This window comes from Somniosus microcephalus, chromosome 17 (assembly GCF_052327205.1).
Source record: "Somniosus microcephalus isolate GS21.2 chromosome 17, FLI_Smic_1.0, whole genome shotgun sequence".
Lineage (NCBI taxonomy): Eukaryota > Metazoa > Chordata > Chondrichthyes > Squaliformes > Somniosidae > Somniosus > Somniosus microcephalus.
This window is the reverse complement of record NC_141003.1, coordinates 59039862-59060360: the sequence shown is the minus strand read 5'-3', so window position 1 is coordinate 59060360 and position 20499 is coordinate 59039862. Positions and strand designations below refer to the sequence as shown.

At 45.0% G+C, this 20499-nt stretch overlaps 1 protein-coding gene across 4 annotated transcripts in view; it reads left to right on the top strand.

The window, feature by feature from the left end:
* orc5 (origin recognition complex, subunit 5) overlaps positions 1 to 20499 on the top strand; it is a 121522-nt gene that overhangs the window by 50079 nt on the left and 50944 nt on the right. For all 4 annotated transcript variants that reach the window (XM_086010453.1, XM_086010454.1, XM_086010452.1 and 1 more), the window contains exons 10-11: positions 11012 to 11064; positions 13719 to 13831. In XM_086010453.1, the coding sequence (XP_085866579.1) occupies positions 11012 to 11064; positions 13719 to 13831 (166 nt within the window). The remainder of the gene's footprint in view (positions 1 to 11011; positions 11065 to 13718; positions 13832 to 20499) is intronic.

Genomic DNA, 20499 nt, shown 5'->3' with positions numbered 1-20499 from the left:
TGAGACACTTGTCGCAGAATACCTAGCCTCTGACCTGTTCTTGTTGCCACAGTATTTATGTGGCTGGTCCAGTTAAATTTCTGGTCAATGGTGACCCCCAGGATGTTGATGATGGGGGACTCGGTGATGGTAATGCCATTGAATGTCAAGGGGCGGTGTTTAGACTCTCGTTTGTTGGAGATAGTCATTGCCTGGCACTTCTGTGGCGCGAATGTTACCTGCCACTTAGCAGCCCAAGCCTGAACGTCGTCCAGGTCTTGTTGCATGCGGACATGGACTGCTTCGTTATCTGTGGAGTTGTGAATGGCGCTGAACACTGTGCAGTCATCAGTGAACATCCCCATTTCTGACCTTGTATTGGAGGGAAGGTCATTGATGAAGATGGTTGGGCCTAGGACACTGCCCTGAGGAGCTCCTGCAGCGATGTCCTTCAATCACCACAACCATCTTCCTTTGTGTTAGGTATGACTCCAGCCAGTGGAGAGTTTTCCCCCCGATTCCCATTGACTTCAGTTTTACTAGGGTTCCTTCATGCCACACTCTATCAAATGCTGCCTTGATGTCAAGGGCAGTCACTCTCACCTCACCCCTGGAATTCAGCTCCTTTGTCCATGTTTGGACCAAGGCTGTAATGAGGTCGGCAGCCGAGTGGTCTTGGCGGAACCCAAATTGGGCATCAGTGAGCAGATTTTTGGTGAGTAAGTGCCGCTTGTTAATACTGTCGATGGCACCTTCCATCATTTTGCTGATGATTGAGAGTAGACAGACGAGGTGGTAATTGGCCGGATTGGATTTGTCCTGCTTTTTGTGGACAGGACACACCTGGCCAGTTTTCCACATTGTTGGGTAGATGCCAGTGTTGTAGCTGTACTGGAACAGCTTGGCTAGAGGTGCGGCTAGTTCTGGAACACAAGTCTTCAGCACAATAGCCGGGATGTTGTCGGGGCCCATAGCCTTTGCTGTATCCAGTGCGCTCAGCCGTTTCTTGATATCACATGAAGTGAATTGAATTGGCTGAAGACTGGCTTCTGTGGTGGTGGGGACTGCAGGAGGAAGCCGATATGGATCATCCACTCGGCACTTCTGGCTGAAGATGGTTGCAAACGCTTCAGCCTTGTCTTTTGCACTCACGTGCTGGGCTCCACCACCATTGAGGATGGGGATATTCATGAAGCCTCCTCCTCCCGTTAGTTGTTTAATGGTCCACCACCATTCATGACTGGATGTGGCAGGACTGCAGAGCTTTGATCTGATCCATTGATTGTGGGATTGCTTAGCCCTGTCTACAGCATGCTGCTTCCGCTTTTTAGCATGCATGTAGTCCTGTGTTGCAGTTTCCCCAGGTTGGCACCTCATTTTTAGGTACGCCTGATGCTGCTCCTGGCATGCTCTTCTACACTCCTTATTGAACAAGGGTTGGTCCCCTGGCTTGATGGTAATGGTAGAGTTAGGGATATGCCAGGCCATGAGGTTATAGATTGTGATGGAATACAATTCTGCTGCTGCTGATGGCCCACAGCGCCTCATGGATGCCCAGTTTTGAGCTGCGAGATCTGTTCTGAATCTATCCCAGTTAGCACGGTGGTAGTGCCACACAACTACTTTTACACTCCCAATCTGCCAGAACAGATAAAAGATTATTCTTGAAGGCAGACATCCCACTATCTTCACTATTTTCCAGTGAGATGATGGTGGACTGTTGGTGAGACTCTGACGAACTAGTTGCAGTAAAACCCGATGCAGAAACATGAAGAAATATTTTCATAAGTTGCTTTTGGACTATGTGAAATGTAGGCTTTTACAATAAGCCCAATAATTTACTTATTTCAAGCACAGCTATGATTATGAATAAAGATGTTTTACATGAGATGTAAAATAAAGAGTTGCATTTAAATAGCACCATGTAGTCCTCAATAACGTTTCAAAGCCCGTCACATCACAATGAATTACTTTGAAGCGCCGTGACTTGTTAATTAGACAAACAAAGCAGAATTTTGCACATGGCATGATGCCATTACAGCAATGAGACAAATGGCCAGTTAATCTGTTTTTCATAGTATTGATTGAAGAAGGAATATTGGCCTGGACGTTGGGCGACCTCCCTGCGCGTAGGGCTGTGGAACCTTTAGGCCGCGATTTTGCCGCCGCTCAGAGGGCGGGATTGGAGGCGGGTCAGAGGCTAAATTTGCAATGATTGACGGTGGGTTCTGACCCCGCCGTGATCCTTGTCTCCACGCAACTTTCACAAGTGTCAGGTCTCCGATTTGCAAACAGACCCGACATCAAGCGGCGGGAAAAGGATTAAAGGCACTTAACTGCCTATAAAGTGGTAGTTTAGAGCTATTTTCACAGGGTTTTTGGATTTTCCAGTTTCTGGGTCGGGTTTCACGACGTTCCAACACGCCAGGTAAGTGAGGCATGAACACCAGCGAGCTGGAGACTTCACAGCTGCAACTGCAGTGTAAAAGCTGCACTCTCAAACCTTGACATTTAGAAATCTGAGAGGTTGGTGATTGAATAATTTGGGGGGCATAATCTGTGTTTAGGCTGCAAGTCTGTGTTGTGCACTATCGATCCACTGAAACCGGCATTGCTGGATTTTAAAGGCACACTTACCCTAAACTGTGCCACCTCAAGTTTGTCAGCACACAGACGGCAACGATGCCAAGCCTTCGTTTTACATCAATTTATTACACTATTGGCAAAGAACAGAAACTTTACAAATAAATCTATCATTACACCCAAGTGAGAACCCTTGTGATTATTAACGTGACATCTTCCTCTTACGCGTGCTTCTACATTGTGAGACCCGTCCACTGGTTTTGCGAGCCTTGGTGGGCCCCCGCCAAAGTCTGCTCCTCCTGCGGCTGTGCAGGAGCAGACTCGGCCATCTCTGTTGGCTCGGGCTGATGGGGCTCTGACTGATGGCTCGGCAGCGGCAAGGGAGTGTGAGCGCTTGGAGAGGAGCCCCCCACTTTCTTGTGCTCGAACACCACCGTCCCTCTCATGGGTCACCCGCACTTCACTGCTAGCAAGTTACTGGACAGCACCTTGCTGCACATCAGTGGGGCCATGTAGACCCGTCACTGTACTGACATTCCTCATAACCGGGATGTCCATGTGCCTCTGGTTCCTCTCCACGATAGATGGCCTTCTATCTTCCATAGCTGGCCATCTATCTAGAAGAGCCACAATGTTGGCTTGTGTCTGGCGAGTTAGGTCCTCTATGGAGGTTGCCATCCTTTCTGTGGCAGCACCTAGATTGCCCATAGCGTTCACCACGGCATTGTTAATGTTTAAGATGAACTTCTCCATTCTCTGCACACTCGCAGTTACTGTGGAAATAAACCCACTCAGAGCCTCCTGCACTTGTTCCTGAAGCTCCAGCACCGCTCTCTTTCTGGATGGTCCCAGGGGCTCAGCGTTTACATGCAGCTGAGCAGAGCTGGGAGAGCCTTGTGTCCTCCGACAAGGATTCTCCACTGCTGTACCTGTCTCCAACATCTGCTCCTGCTCATTTGTGAGATGTGATACACCAGGTGACAACACTATTCTATCTCGCAAAAAAAGCACCCAGGTATGCGTCTCTGCGCTGGTGCTGGGTGCACTGAATGCTGGTGACGCTGCTCCCTCAGAGGCTGGTGGTTCCTCTGAGGAGTGCTCCTGCTCTTCCTGCTGGACAGTGGGGAGCGCAGCTCTCAATGGTCCTGTGGGGTAGTAAAGGCATGAGTTAGACAAGTGAAATGTATGTTGCATTAATATCCCATTATGCAGATGCTTAGCACTCAATCTCTATGAACATCATCCCATATTAGTCACTCATGAATGCTAAATCAGAGGGTTGGAAATCAATTCTGTCACCAGCTTGCTCTTCTATGCCTGTCTCCGTCCCCCACTTCCAGCTCCTCTGCACCTCCGACGATCTCCAGGGCTGCCTCCTCAGTGCTCGTTAGGTGTGCCAGGGATGTCCTCCCCCTCTCCCTTTTAGTGTGGGCTCTCCTGTAATGAGGGATACAAGTGGAGTTTGAGAGAGATTGATGGAATGAGTGTTAAGAATGGATGACATAGATGTTTAGAGGGAGACTATGAAGGAGTGAGATGCACAAACCAAGTTCCCTCCCTGTGCATTGTTAGTTGTTGGCATTGCATAAGTGTGAGTGGTGCATAGTACGATGGTGATGTGATTCTGTACATAGAAAGAGAGAGATGGGTGAGGGTGCAAGGGATGTTAGTGAGTTGGGATGTGCAGGGGAAGGTTGCCAATGTAGAGTGATGGGGATGAGAAAAGATGGGAGGCAGATGAAAGGTAAGTGTGATGTTATACTCACTTTTGCTGATCGCAACATATCATTAAACCTCTTGCGACACCGCACCCAGTTGCATATGCAAACCGACCTCAGCAATTTGCAGCCGAGCTGCCTTGGTATTCTGAGGAGGCCTCCCCCTTCCGTCTCCAGGGAAGAGGACCTCCTTACGTCCTCTTACTCCCTCCACAAGAACATGGAGGGAGTCCTCATCGAAGCGGGGAGCAGTCTTGGGTTTTTGCATTGCCAGCAGCAGCCAGCACTTCAGGGAACAAAATGGAAATGAATCTGCAGAGGGGACATGGCCCCTTTAAATAATCAGTCCAACATCGCTTCATCAGACGCGAGCAGCTGACCCGCACCCAGCAATTGCCTTGGAGAACCGACACGTCGGCCGTAACGAGGTTGTAATGAAATCTGTTTGTCTTGCCTGTATTCGTTTTGCACTCATGCATATTACCCTCCCCCACACGGTGTATAGTTTAACTTCCTCTTTCCTGACTAACCTGGAAGGCTCCAGGTCTTGGATCTTGGCTCCGCCCCTGACTTCTCTTACTTAAAGATCCCAGGATCTGTATGACTCATTCCTGTGAGCCAGTCGGTGTGTTGAGATGTAGCTCTGATCTTAGTGATTAAAAGCCAACTTGTTAAAGTCTATAACTTCTAGTTTTGTGGCTATTGAAGGCACATCAAAGGCCATGCGGCCCTCACCGCCTCGTGCGCGCCGAGCGGGCCGCCATCTTGGAATCAGCCATCTTCCCCATCCAGGTCTCAGACCAGCTCTACACCGCCGGAGTCCCCACACAGAAGTTCACCCAGGAGTCCTACTACAGCGGCAATGTCTCGAGGCCCGAAATGCTACTTCTGCGGCCAGGCCAAGCATCCCAGACAACGATGCCCAGCGAAGGACACTACATGCTTCAAATGTAAGAAAAAGGGGCATTTTAGCAAAGTCTGCAGGGGGAATCCGATTTCCAACACCGTCACCGCCTCGTGCGGGCCGCCATCTTGGGATCCGCCATCTTTTCCCGACTCAACGGCCGCCCAGGGCCCAACAGTGGCTTCGATCACGGTGGATCAATCCAGGCCACACCCGTTGACAAAATCCATGATGGACATACAGGTAAACGGGAATTTAACTAAATGTTTAATTGACTGTGGGAGTACCGAGAGTTTTATCCACCCTAGCCTGGTACGGCGGCACTCATTAATGGTAACCCCTACACGGAGCAGAATTGCTATGGCTGCTAAGCCCCACACTTCGGACATTTTGGGCTACTGTGTGGTAACACTGACTGTAAAAGGCACGGACTACAAGGATTTTAAACTCCTCGTGATGCCAGAACTCTGTGTTAATGTAACCTTGGGCCTGGACTTCCAGTGCCACCATGAAAGTGTCACGCTAGCATATGGCGGGTCCCAGCCGCCACTCACAGTCTGTGGCCTATCGACCTTAAAAATCAGCCCGCCCTCTTTATTCGCTAATCTCGCTCCGAACTGTAGGCCCATAGCGACCAAAAGTAGACGGTACAGTCTGGAAGACAGACACTTTATCAAGGCGGAAGTGGACAGACTCCTGCGGGAAGGCATTATTGAATGCAGTACCAGCCCGTGGCGTGCCCAAGTAGTCATAGTTAAAAATAGCGAAAAGAAACGGATGGTAATTGACTACAGCCAGACTGTTAATATTTATACCCAGCTGGACGCCTACCCTTTACCCCGCATATCAGAAATGGTCAACCAGATTGCGCAATACCGAGTCTTCTCAACTATCGACCTCAAATCCGCGTATCACCAGCTCCCCATTAGAACGGAGGACCACCCATACACTGCCTTTGAGGCGAACGGACGCCTCTACCATTTTCTCAGAGTGCCCTTCGGGGTAACAAATGGGGTCTCGGTCTTCCAACGTGAGATGGACCGCATGGTTGACGAGAATAAACTACAAGCTACCTACCCCTATCTGGACAATGTCACTATCTGCGGGCACAACCAGCAAGACCACGATCTAAATCTTGCGAGATTTTTAAAAACTGCCCTAAAGCTGAATCTAACCTACAACGAAGACAAATGTGTCTTCAACACAACCCGTCTCTGTATCCTCGGCTGTGTGGCGGAAGATGGGGTAATTGGACCGGACCTTGACCGATTACGCCCCCTAAAGGAACTGCCCCTGCCACACAATCCTTTTTTCGTATTATGCCCAATGGGTGCCCAATTACTCTGATAAGGCCTGACCCCTCATTAAATCGACGTCCTTCCCACTATCAGCTGAAGCTCGGGAGGCTTTCACCAGTATCAAACAGGACATTGAAAGGGCTGCACTGTGTGCAGTGGACGAAAGCATTCCCTTTCAAGTCGAAAGCGATGCGTCAGACTTTGCCTTAGCTGCGACCCTCAATCAGGCTGGGAGACCTGTGGCCTTCTTCTCCCGAACCCTTCAGGGACATGAAATCAGGCACTCTTCTGTCGAGAAGGAGGCACAGGCTATAGTGGAGGCAGTGCGGCACTGGAGACACTACCTAGCCGGCAAACGTTTCACCCTGCTCACCGACCAGCGGTCGGTGGCTTTCATGTTTAATAACAAACAAAGGGGGAAAATCAAGAATGACAAAATACTCAGGTGGAGGATCGAACTATCCACGTTCGACTATGATATTATGTACAGGCCGGGAGCCCTTAATGAACCCCCAGACGCCCTATCGCGGGGAATGTGTGCCAGCATTCATACGGACAAATTACAGGGTCTCCACAACGACCTCTGTCACCCAGGGGTCACCCGACTATACCATTTTATAAAGTCCCGCAATCTGCCCCACTCCATCGAGGAGGTCAGGGCAATGACCAGAGCCTGCCGCACCTGTGCGGAATGCAAGCCTCGTTTCTGCAGGCCTGACCGTGCACACCTTATCAAAGCCACACGGCCATTCGAGTGCCTAAGTCTGGACTTCAAGGGACCCCTTCCCTCTGCCGACCGTAACGTATACTTCCTCAATATCATCGATGAATATTCCCGCTTCCCCTTCGCCATTCCCTGCCCAGACATGACCAGTGCCACGGTCATCAAGTGTCTCTGTAATCTGTTCTGCATGTTTGGCATGCTGAACTACATACACAGCGATAGGGGGACGTCATTTATGAGTGACAAACTACACCAGTTCTTGCTCTCAAAGGGGATAGCCACTAGCAGAACCACTAGCTACAACCCCCGGGGTAATGGGCAAGTGGAAAGGGAGAATGCTACTGTTTGGAAGGCTGTCACGTTAGCCTTAAAGTCAAAAGGCCTTCCGACCTCCCGCTGGCAGGAAGTCCTCCCAGACGTGCTCCACTCCATAAGGTCTCTGTTATGTACAGCCATTAACGCTACCCCTCAGGAAAAGATGTTCGTTTTCCCCCGGAAATCCACCTCGGGCATATCTCTACCCGCGTGGCTGACGTCTCCGGGGACAGTATTATTGCGGAAGCACGTGAGAGGCCATAAAACGGACCCCCTTGTGGAAAAGGTACAGCTCCTCCATGCAAACCCTCAGTACGCCTATATCGAATACTCTGACGGGCGAGAGGACACTGTTTCCATAAAAGACCTCGCTCCCTCGGGGAGCGGAGAGAACGATGAGAGACTACCCGAGGAAGACCTACACCAAAAAGAGACAGGACGCCCAGAGGTATCAATACCCAACTTTAACCTGGAGGACACTGCAGATAACCTGGAAGACACTGCGGAGGCCCGGACAGCGGAGGAACCAGAATCCACTCCCCTAGAGGCACCCCAACCGGCTTTGCGCCGATCACTGAGAACCGCAAAACCTCCTGACAGACTCACTTGTACCAACTTTTAAGAAACATCACCCCGATGGACTAAATCTAAAGAAGGGGTGAATGTAATGAAATGTGTTTGTCTTGTCTGTATTCGTTTTGCACTCATGTATATTACCCTCCCCCCACACGGTGTATAGTTTCACTTCCTCTTTCCTGACTAACCTGGAAGGTTCCAGGTCTTGGCTCTTGGCTCCGCCTCTTACTTAAAGATCCCAGGATCTGTATGACTCATTCCTGTGAGCCAGTCGGTGTGTTGAGATGTAGCTCTGATCTTAGTGATTAAAAGCCAACTTGTTAAAGTCTATGGCCTAGAAATTCAGTGGTGTTAGCGCCCACTTAGCGCCTAAAGAGGTTTTTAGCGCCGGCGCTGTTGGTAGCCTGGAATTCAGTGTAGCGCAAATGGTGGCGTTAGCCGGTAGCGCTGCGCCGGCACCGATGACGTCATCGGTGTGCGCAGCGCCCCGGTTCCAACGCGATGCCGGCCCAACGCCCAAATTTAGTTGCCGCCGCCTCACCCGTAGCGGGCGCAAGGAGCGTTTGTAAAACGGGGCCTTGCAGCTCCGAGAGGCCGGGGCGTAAAGGTGGAGGTGCGGCCGGCCGCTTTCCCGGCGGCCGCTTGGCCGCTCCTTCCTCCCCGGACTCCCACACCACCCCCCCCCGCGGCATTGGTCTCTGACCCCCGCGAGCCCGGCACTTCTCCGTGGTGCCAGGCTCATTTGCCGGGGGAATCCAGCGGCGATCTCACGGCTGCAGGCAGCTCCTCCTTAAGAGAAGGAGGAGGCCTGCAGTACCTCAGCCTGCTGCACCGCATCGGGTGGCGCAGCGACAGCTGGACGCCTGAAATTTACTTTCAGCGCCCCAAGCGAGGCGGCCAAACCCTGCAATAGCGCCCGCCTCCATCTTGGGGCGCTGCAACTGAATTTCAGGCGGGCGCTACGGGAATCCGGGCGAGCGCTAAATTTCGGGCGCTAAAGACCTGGCGCGGCGATAGCGAATTTCTAGGCCTATAACTTCTAGTTTTGTGGTTATTGAAGGCACATCAGAGGTCAATCAACGTAAAATTTCAACTGCAGGGTGGCGGGAACTGGGAGCGGGTCTGGAACCCGCCGAACAGCGAACCCGCCGAACAGCGGACCCACCACCATCCCACCTCCAGGTGCAAAATCGCTGCCTCAGTGTCCATCTAGACCATTGGAACTGGCAGAGGGAGCCTTGGTTTAATGCCTCAGCTGAAGGGTAGCAGCTCTGGTTATACAACACTCCCTCAGTACCCCAGTGGAGTGTCACCTTAGATTATGAGTAGGCACTCTTGGTATATGACTTGAACTTGACATCTTCTGAACCAGGAATGGAACTGTGACCAACTGAACAAAGCTGACGCAAACTTTTAGTGAATAATGGGGATCTTCCATGTCATTACTCGTGGGTAATCTGGGCTCTGGAGCAGGACGGCATTGTTTAGTTGGTAACTTGGCCTGTCTCTTTAAAGCAGAGGTGTGCAAACTTGTTTTCATGGCATAGGTGTGTTCCAAGGAGCCTCAGGGCTACATATAAAGTTTAAATCTATGTTTCTGTTATTTTCATATGTCTCAAGTTGCAAATAAAACCGACCTTGGTTGTCTGATTTTAAGATTTGCTCATGAATGAGGCAGCAGCTCTAACAGCAGCTTTTTCCAAGCTCCCAAGTCCACAAAATGGTACAAACTGGCAAATGAGGATCTAGTGTAAAGGGGACCGAGTTACCTTGGCTTTATCACAGAATCACAGAATCACAGAAACCCCACAGTGCAGATAGAGGCCATTTCGGCCCATCGAGCCTGCACCGACACATATTCCACCCGATCCCCGTAACCCCTACACCAACACATACCCCACCCTATCCTTGTAACCCCACGTATTTAATCCCCCTAACACTAAGGGTCAATTTATCATAGCCAATCAACCTAACCTGCACATCTTTGGACTGTGGGAGGAAACCGGAGCACCCTGAGAAAACCCACGCAAACACGGGGAGAATGTGCAAACTCCACACAGACAGTCACCCGAGGCCGGATTCGAACCCGGGTCCCTGGCGCTGTGAGGCAACAGTGCTAACCACTATGCCACCGTGTGCTGGATTTCCAGAGTTTTTGAGCTATATGCGTGCTAGAGGTTATGGTTTGGATGTCACTGCTTTAAGGCTATGTTGAAAATGATTGCTAGGACTTTTGGCATCCCATTGTCCTGAGCAATTTTATTCTTGAGAGAAAAAATGTTTATATTTTATGTATTGCTTCACTAAAAGAAAAATAATCTGCTCTGTGACTTTGCTGCCAGTAAAAAGGTGGAAAATTTAAAGCATTATAAGCCAGACTCATTTGTGCAGATCAAGCTGCTTATTTATGCTCCTCAGAGCAGTAAGTTCAACTAATATTCTATTAGATGTCTTAACTTATTGGCACCTGTAAATGAAGACACAGTGGAATGAAGTATTTGGGGTTAACTTCAGTACCAAATATAGAGTACTGGCCTCCAAGCTCTATTAGTAAAACTCAGGCAACTCGCCACATTTGCAGTTATTTGGATTTGTTCTGTTTGAATTTTGTGAGCTGGGTGTTTTGAAGAGAGCTACGCTACACAACTGTCAAAGGTCTTTATTCATTCCAGTTAACTTTCCCTATGTGCCTAAAATGGTTTATTTAAAGGGTGATGTTCCCATGACTGAAAATGTTGGAGAATTAGTGAGTTTCTTTGTTTTGAGAATTGAATTAGAGCTTTTGTTCTTTAAAAAAAAAAAAAAAAAAATAGCTCTAAGAGAATGGGGAATAAAACAATTGGCTTGTTTGATTCCCATAGTTCTGTGCACAAAAAATGTTCTTTTGCTACTTACGTTGCCTTATATGTTTCAGTTTTCAGTGGGAGAGGCTGCAGCTAGAAGATAAAGAAGGTGGACATCTGATAGGTAAACCAGCCTTGGTTTAGTTTACCAGAGGAATCTTTACCCTATCGTTGCTGCTGATCGGATGATGAATTTTAGTAGAAGAGTGTGGATTGCAACCTAAAATTTAATTTTTTTAATTAGTTGAAGAATAATCCTATTTTTAGGATTACAGGATGGTATATAATGATATTCCACTCTCTCACACACTTACTAATCATAATTAGCAATATAACACTTTGCCACTTTACACCCAATCCTTAAACCATTCTTACTGGATAAAAGAATTATGCAGTTATATAGTCCTGATACAGTTGAGGGAAAAACTTGGGCAGGAACTACTTGAGGCAACTGTGGGGATCAAGAATGACTTTTTAAAATTAATTCCTGGGATGTGGGCGTCGCTGGCAAGGCCAGCATTTATTGCCCATCCCCAGTTGTTTTTGAGAAGGTGGTGAGCCGCCTTCTTGAACCACTGCAGTCCGTGTGGTGAAGGTGCTCCCACAGTGCTGTTAGGTAGGGAGTTCCAGGATTTTGACCCAGCGAAAATGAAGGAACGGCGATATACTTCCAAGTCAGGATGGTGTGTGACTTGGAGGGGAACTTGGAGGTGGTGGTGTTGAATCAGAATGGACTGGCCTGTGGAGGATTCCTGGCCACCGGAGATCATTTTCAGTGCGTTGACTTGCTCGCCCACCTCGAGCACATGCTAGCCTGCGTACTTGCTCATGTAGCCCGAGTGCTTCCCAGCTGGGCTGCTCATTGGTACACTTGGAGTGCTCCCCTGCTGGCCTATCCCTAGTGTTTACCTGACCCACCTGCTCCCTTGGCTGCCCTGAATACTAGCTGCCACCAAATGCCAAAAACCACAATCCCACCAAATGTTCAGACTCCCGTGGTTCCACACTCCATCTCCCACAGTTAATCCAAGACCCATCCTATCCCTCACTCACATCTATGCTATGCTCGCTTTCTCCCATCTCACCTTGAACTTCAACTCATTGTTTTATCCCAGCCGCAGATGCCGCACTCCTCCCCTACCCTCTTAGCTTGGCCTTAGCCCACCTTCTGTTTCAACTGTACATGCTGCAGCATCTCTTGACAGCCTTTTTGCACCTTGAACTCTATATGGCACCTCCCATCTTTCGATATAATCTAGGCCCCTTAAAGAGATGAAGATCAAGCGTACAAGTAAAACGTGCGAGAGCTACACAGAGGCTGCAATGAGAAATGTTCGATGGCTATACAGAGAGAGTGAAAGATTGGAAAACAAAGAAAAAACAACACAAAGAATTAGAGAGTGGGGAAAGAGAATATTGTGCTCCTGTCACTGTAAAATTATGTATCTTCAGATTTACCAATAGCAATGCCACAGGAGAGCCACTCTTATTTTAAGATAAAGAAAACAGCTTCTTGGATGAAAGATGAAAATGTCAGGTTGAAAGTGGTATAACAATTCAGTTCAATGTAGCTACAGAGAAGTTACACCTCTAGGCATAAGGAAATGGGAATGTATAATCAACTTCATTGCAGTTGTAATATAGTGAAGGAGCATGTCAACTTAAGCTTGTGCTTTGGATTGCTTGGGTTGATGATTTGTTATTTTAGTTTGATAGTGCTTTTCCTTAAAGAGAAAAAAAATCCTGCCAGGTGATCCTTTTAATAGTTACATGTGCTTCCAGGGAACAGCAGTTTATAGAAACCACTGTGTCTGGTAACTCGCAAATCTTTTGAACCAATTTTGCTACATCAGTTTGAGGGGTTCATGCCTCTGATGGGTTTGATTTTGAGTCAGATTTGATATTTTTATCATTTGTATTTTAAATATTTTTTCTATAACTTAAACCAATAGATTTATAACTATTTTGTGTGGTGACTTACTTGCATGAACTCCATACTGGTCATAGAATTAAAGAATTTAACAGAAATAGATTAGTAGGTGGCTCACCATGCATGTGCTGGTGAACCATGTAAATAATCCCACTCCCCTCTGTTTGTTCCCCATATCCTTTAATATATGTAAGAAACTATCGAATGACCTTTTAAAAATATTTGTGGACTCCGCATCAACAATGTTTGTGGCAGAGAATTCACATTCTAATCTCTGTGTGTGGTGGAGGGGGGGATTTCACTCTCCCTTTTGATTCTTCTTGTGATCATTTTTAATTTGTGCCCACTTGTTACCATCACTTCTTTACCATGTTGAAAGTTACCTTCAGATTAATGCAATACTGTTCTATCATATGGTTGAAAGCAATTTTGCATAAGATTTCCAGATTCTGGTTACACCATAGAAGGAACTGGGAAGCAGATGCTAGTCACTTCCTTACAGCAAGAAAAAATATGCAGATAGTGTCTTGCATCTTCCTACAGCTTTATCAAGAGTAGCATTGTAATTAAGTTATCTACCCTCTTGACAGGGTGTATTACCTGGAACGGGGCACCGAAAATAGAGACAATTTTAATTTTTTTTAAACTGCAGAAGAAATTCATATTTAATGTATCAAGCACTTCACTTCAAAGGAAAATTTATTGCACATCAACTGCTGCAAACATGATGTTTCAGCACTAGTCTATCTCTGTCCGAAGAATGCTTCTGGCTCAAGGTCTGTATTTCTATAACTTTGCAAACTTTTAAGTTTTTCTTCTCGGTGATTTTTTTTTGTTTTTATGCTCAGGACTTTCTGCTCATGCACATGTTGAGCTTCCGTATTACTCCAAATTCCTGCTGATTGCTGCTTACCTTTCCTCCTACAATCCTGCTAGAACAGACAAAAGGTTTTTCTTGAAGGTAATTCAATTTATTTTCTTAATCTTGACCCTTAATTGTTTTTATGAAACCGTGTAGCATGGAATGTTATGTGAAATGTACAGGTTGTGATGGTGTAATTAACTGGGTTTCAATGAGGCAATGTGGTGATTGCAATGATTCAGAAAGGCAGTGTTTTAAGAAACTGTGTAATGAGACAGAATTAATAAATGATCTCATAGTAAAGGATCCTCTAGGAAAGAGTGATCATAGCATGGTTGAATTTTAAATTCAGTTGGAGGGTGAGAAAGTTGTATCTCAAACCAGTCTCCTGATCTTCAACAAAGGCAATTACAATGGCGTGAGGGCAGAACTGGCTAAAGTGGATTGGTAAAAATAAATTAAAGGGTAAGACAGTTGAAATGCAGTGGTGGACATTTAAGGAGATATTTCATAATTCTCAACAAAAATATATTCCAGAGAGAGAGAGAGACTTTAAGAGAAGGGTGCACCATCTGTGGCTAACTAAGAAAGTAAAGGATGGTATCAAATTGAAAACAAAGGCATACAATGTTACCAAGATTGTGGGAGGCCAGAGGATTGATAAATTTTTTTAAACCAGCAAAGGATGACTAAAAAAATATAGAGAGAAGATGAATTATGAGAGTAAACTGGCAAGAAATATTAAAACAGATAGTAAGAGCTTCTACAGGTGTATGAAAAGGAAGAGAGTAGCTAAAGTAAACGTTGGTCCCTTAGAGGATGAGACTGGGGAATTAATAATGGGGAACGGGGAAATGGCAGAGACTCTGAACAAATATTTTGTATCGGTCTTCACGGTAGAAGACACTAACAACATCCCAATAATGGATAATCAAGGGGCCACAGGGAGGGGGGAACTAAAGACTATCACTAAGGAAAAAGTACTTGGTAAAATAATGGGACTAAAAGACGATAAGTCCCCTGGACCAGATGGCCTGCATCCCAGGGTCTTAAAAGAAATGGCTGCAGAGATAGTGGATGCATTGGTTGCAATACACCAAAATTCCCTGGACTCTGGAGCAGTCCCAGCGGATTGGAAAACCGCAAATGTAACACCCCTATTTAAGAAAGGAGGGAGATAGAAAGCAAGAAACTATAGACCAGTTAGCCTAACATCTGTTGTTGGGAAAATGCTGGAGTTCTTCATTTAAGGAAGCAGTAGCAGGGCATTTGGAAAATCATAATGCAGTCAAGCAGAGTCAGCATGGTTTTATGAAAGGGAAATCATGTTTAACAAATTTGCTGGAGTTCTTTGAGGATGTAATGAGCAGGGTGGACAAAGGTGAGCCAGTGGATGTGGTGTATTTGGATTTCCAGAAGGCATTCGATAAGGTGCCACATAAAAGGTTACTGCATAAGATAAGAGCTCACGGAGTTGGGGGTAATATATTGGCATGGATAGAGAATCGGCTAACTAACAGAAAGCAGAGAGTCGGGATAAATGGGTCATTTTCCGGTTAGCAAATGGTAACTAGTGGGGTGCCACAGGGATAGGTGCTGGGGCCTCAACTATTTACAATCTACATTAATGACTTGGATGAAGGGACCGAGTGTAATGTAGCCAAGTTTGCGGATGATACAAAGATGGGTGGGAAAGCAAGTTGTGCAGAGGACTCAAAGAATCTGCAAAGGGATATAGACAGGCTAAGTGAGTGGGCAAACATTTGGCAGATGGAGTATAATGTGGGAAAGTGCGAGGTTATCCACCTTGACAGGAAAAATAAAAAAGCAAATTATTATTTAAATGGAGAGAGATTACAAAATGCTACAGTTCAGAGGGACCTGGGGGTCCTTGTGCGTGAAACACAAAAGTTAGCATGCAGGTACAGCAAGTAATCAAAAAGGCAAATGGAATGTTGACCTTTATTGCAAGGGAGTTGGAGTATAAAAGCAGGGAAGTCCTGCTACAACTGTACAGGGTATTGGTGAGACCACACCTTGAGTACTGCGTACAGTTTTGGTCTCCTTATTTAAGGAAGGATATAGTTGCATTGGAGGCAGTTCAGAGACGATTCACTAGGTTAATTCCAGAGATGAGGGGGTTGACTTATGAGGAAAGGTTGAGCAGGTTGGGCCTATACTCATTGGAATTTAGAAGAATGAGAGGTGAGCTTATTGAAAAATATAAGATGCTGAGGGGGCTCGACAAGGTAGATGCAGAGGATGTTTCCCCTCGTGGGGAAATCTAGAACTCGGGGGCATAGTTTCAGAATAAAGGGTCGCCCTTTTAGAACTGAAATGAAGAGGAATTTCTTCTGTGTCGTAAATCTGTGGAATTCTCTGCCCCAGAGAGCCGTGGAGGCTGGGTCATTAAATACATTTAAGGTGGAGATAGACAGATTTTTGCAAGATAAGGGAGTGAAGGGTTATGGGGAGCGGGCAGGGAAGTGGCTTTGAGTCCAAGATCAGCCATGTTCTTATTGAATGGCGGAGCAGGCTTGAATGGCCAAGTGACCTATTCCTGCTCCTATTTCTTATGTTCTTAAACTTCAGCTGTTCTTCAAGTTGCACATTCTGAAATATAAGTCAAATTTGGCATTTGAGATGAAAGATTACTTGCTCATTCACTGCAAGAATACATATCCATTCTATAAGCTGACAGAATCGCTGTAGAATTTGGAAAAAGAAAATTCCATGCTTGTCCTGGTCATTACAGATTACTATCAACTGGTCAGCGGATGCCCACTAATTTATTTTTTAAAGTTTGAAATCTTGGTATTAGTGAATATATGCATGTTAATGGCCTAAGTTTAATGTGCCATTTTCTAGTGGGCGAGACATCATTTTATATGTACATAACTTAAATGCATGTTATCAAATTGTCATTGTTTATGGGATCCAAAATAAACATGAAATTAGGTTAGATCAAATTTTGTCTGATAACACCGTGGGACGTTTTTCCAGTGTTTTTGAAAAACATTTGCTCTATTAGGTAATGTTGCTGTCATGTAACTATAAAAGTTAAAAATATCAATTAACAGCATATAAACTTGGGGTGTTACTAGACTGTGGAATGTTGAAACTTGTTGCAACTGCATTTTCAGTGTCAATTGGAAGATACCTGCTTTACTATCATGTCCTATCAATTGTTTGTTACAGTGCATCATATTTTAGCAGCACCATAATTGGTGGCCCTGTTTATTGCATATTTGACTGTTCCGGGAATTACAAAAGTTCAATTTTTGCTGTAACGTGGTAACAACACCAGGAGTAACTGCTGGGATTTCTTTTCTGAGGATAGCAAAGCATTTTCTGAAGTGTTCCTTTAAACAAAATAAATCATCTTGGCATATTTATGCAACAAGTTGAGTTCCCAGGGTGCAGTATCCTGGAAATTCCCTTTTTTCCTAGACGTGCTAATGCTGTGAGTAGGAATTGAGTTGTACCCATTTTGTTCACCGTGATTCTAAACCAGAGTTAATGAAATTGTACAGATTATACATTTCCATAGGTTGAAGAACTCTTTAGATATTACTAATGGAACAATGAAGCTTCAAGTTTAAAAATAAATGGCTATTCCCATTCTGAAAGGAAATTTCTTTCCATTTCATGCTTGTGCTGATGCAAGTTGAGTTGTGATGGTGCATTCATTATCTTGGAATTTAGCAAAGAAAATCTATCTGCTGTAGTACATTGAATTGCATAGAATTTATACCACAGAGAAACCGGCCATTCGGCCCAATTCATCTAAGTCAGTGTTTATGCTTTACATAAGCTTCCTCCTACCCTACAGGGCAATAAGAATTAAGTTGGAACTAAGAACAGTAAGATCTGGAACACCTCTACAACTTAATCCAGGATAAACCAGTATGTTTGTGTCAGGCAACACTACAGTGGTCTGCAACATCAACAAGCAAGTGGGAGGACCCTCACTCTTACTCCTTTTGTCAAAAGTTGATGCTGCTAGTATGCTGATGTCTTGATCATGAGATTACTCAGTTCTCCATTTAGCTGGGGTAGACCTCATAGTGACACAGTCTTAGTCCACACATTTCACCCTAATGAGAAGACGACCCACTGGGACATTTTCAAGATTTTGGAATATCCATAGATTGACTTGTTTGCATCCCTTGAAAGCCATTAGCTCCCATGTTCCTGATTGAAATCAGAGGCAGTGTCAGGCTGGAGGCTCAACGGTCTCTACCTTCCCCGAACCTGAAGGTCTCTGCATGCAATTCTTCTGTTATCCCCTGATCTCACTGGTAGGTCAAAGTATCTGAGTAGATAGAACGAAAACTATACTAGCAGCCACTTTCTGGCTTCCAAATAGGCGCTCTCTGACACCATGCCAATTTACAGAGACAGGATCCTACTACCTTGCAGGAGAGATCTCCTCTCACAGTTGGCGGGAGGGTCAAAGACTAATCCTTCTCACTGGGGTTTCAAACTGCATTCTACATTGCTGGAATAACTTTCCAATTTGGTCTAAACTACAGAAGTTGCTGAGTTTAGATTAATAAAGAAACAAAAGTGTCAATATTACTTTTTGCACTAATAGTAACAATGTGCGAAACATCATTTCATGATCTAAAGTGCGTGTAGCACCCTAAGCTGCAGCCAAATAATGTATGTTAAATTTAATGTGGCACAAAGCAATTTTTCCAGTGATGTGGAATGTGGACATGTATTCTATTCTTTATGCATTGTATTTTACACATTGATAAATATATACTAGAATGAATTTTAGACATTTCTTAACTATGGAATTTTGGGAAATTCAGCTTTAGGAAAGTGCCTTTCTATAGTTTCTTCAAAAGTCTCAGAAATAAACACACATTTTGTAGGCTTCTTTCTCCCTTTTTAGTAAGCTGGAACAAGAAATGTTTTACAAATATCAGTGCTTGCTTTCATTATCCTCTTCAGATAATGTGTAAGCTGTAAGATAAAGCTATTTATTTGATTGATGTCCAACCGAGACAGGGTAATCATTACAGATTGAATTATAACATTTCGTGCTCAAAGCATATTGTAGCAAAATAAAAATGTTTCTATTTGTTGCAGCAGCATTGTTACTCCTGAGAATTATGTGCTTTGAGGACTTCATAATCCCCTCCTTAAACTGCTTGTTACACTAAAAACAATGGTTACAAGCTCTTTCAAAACTCTAAGTGAAATGAATAATTCATTCCAATAGTGCTCAGTAGAGAAATAAATCATGCAGTATGTACCCATCATCTTGGTGATGTGCACCTATTGATGTGCATGGTTAGTAGTCTTCTAACTTGGTTTTATTATAAATACATTTTCTCTGCCTATTTACTTTTCCTTGGAAGTACAAAATGTTAATCGGATACTTAAATCATTATTTCTGTCCACTTACTAGTGGTAATTAGTTATTTGAAGTAAATTTACTTTCGGTTCTGTGGCAATGGCCCAAACAGCTGTCAGTATTAGCCCTGGGCACTTTTATCTGTATTTTCCCCTTACATGACTTATTGCCTTTGGCTATTGTAGGATTATCGATTATTGACTAAGTAGTAGAGGGTAAATGGAGGGCAGCAATGATGCAGCTACGATTGCACTGCTTATCTACTATAAAATTACATATACAAGTAAATGTACAAAAGTATTATGTGCAGTCATATATTACCTACTATGCTGCTGCTCATCATTGCTTCTATTCATATGTGTATGTAATCTAAATTGAATAGTTGTACAAATGTAGTTTTACAGCTAGAATTTTCAGTTAGATTTTGTAACCACTGCAGAATGTAAATGATCTATCAGTTGTTTTGTGATTGTGTAGCTTGTAAATTTTTTCAAACATCTTGAGAAAGGATAAGGGAATGGAGACATGGTGACATCATTAAGGCAAGTCTGCTGATGTAAACTGATGTGCTCTTGAGATTGGCAAAAAGGTAGAAAAGATCCAATTACAGCTTCTAGTGACCTGCTGACCCTACATCATTTAGAGAGGCTGAGCATACTCCTAATGTGAGGAAAGCACTATTGTAATATCTGAAAAGCACTACGGCAATTGCTGGGTGCCTCCATATGCTAACAGCATTCCATAGCCGTCCCTTATAGCTATCTTCAGCCACAAGTGCTTTTGTGCCAACTTTCCATCCTGGAAACTCAAGATACAAACATGCTGAACAGCAGCAGTAATTTTTTAGGGCAGAATTAATTGAAGGGCTCTTCTCTTGTGGCTTCTGAGCATAGCAGTTCCCTACCTGGAACTACACCTTTACAGTCTTGACTCAATCAGCGAATGAGGCTCAAGCTCTTCCCCCTCCCAAAGATATGCCAAGGCTGGGAACTCAACATCCAGGGGTATTTGATATTCAGGAAAGATAGGCAAAAAGGAAAGGGAGGTGAGGTAGCATTACTGGTTAAAGAAGGGATTAACACAATTGTAAGGAAGGATATTAGCTCTGATGATGTGGAATCTGTATAGGTAGAATTGAGAAATGTCAAAGGGCAGAAAACATTAGTGGGAGTGGTATATAGACCTCCAAACAGTAATGCGGAGGTTGGGGATGGCATTAAAAGGGAATTTAAAGAAGCGTGCAATAAGGGCACAGCAGTCATCATGGGTGACTTTAATCTACATATAGATTGGGCTAACCAAATTAGTAACAATACCGTGGAGGAGGAATTCCTGGAGTGTTTACGGGATGGTTTCCTGGACCAATATGTTGAGGAACCAACCAGAGATCAGGCCATCT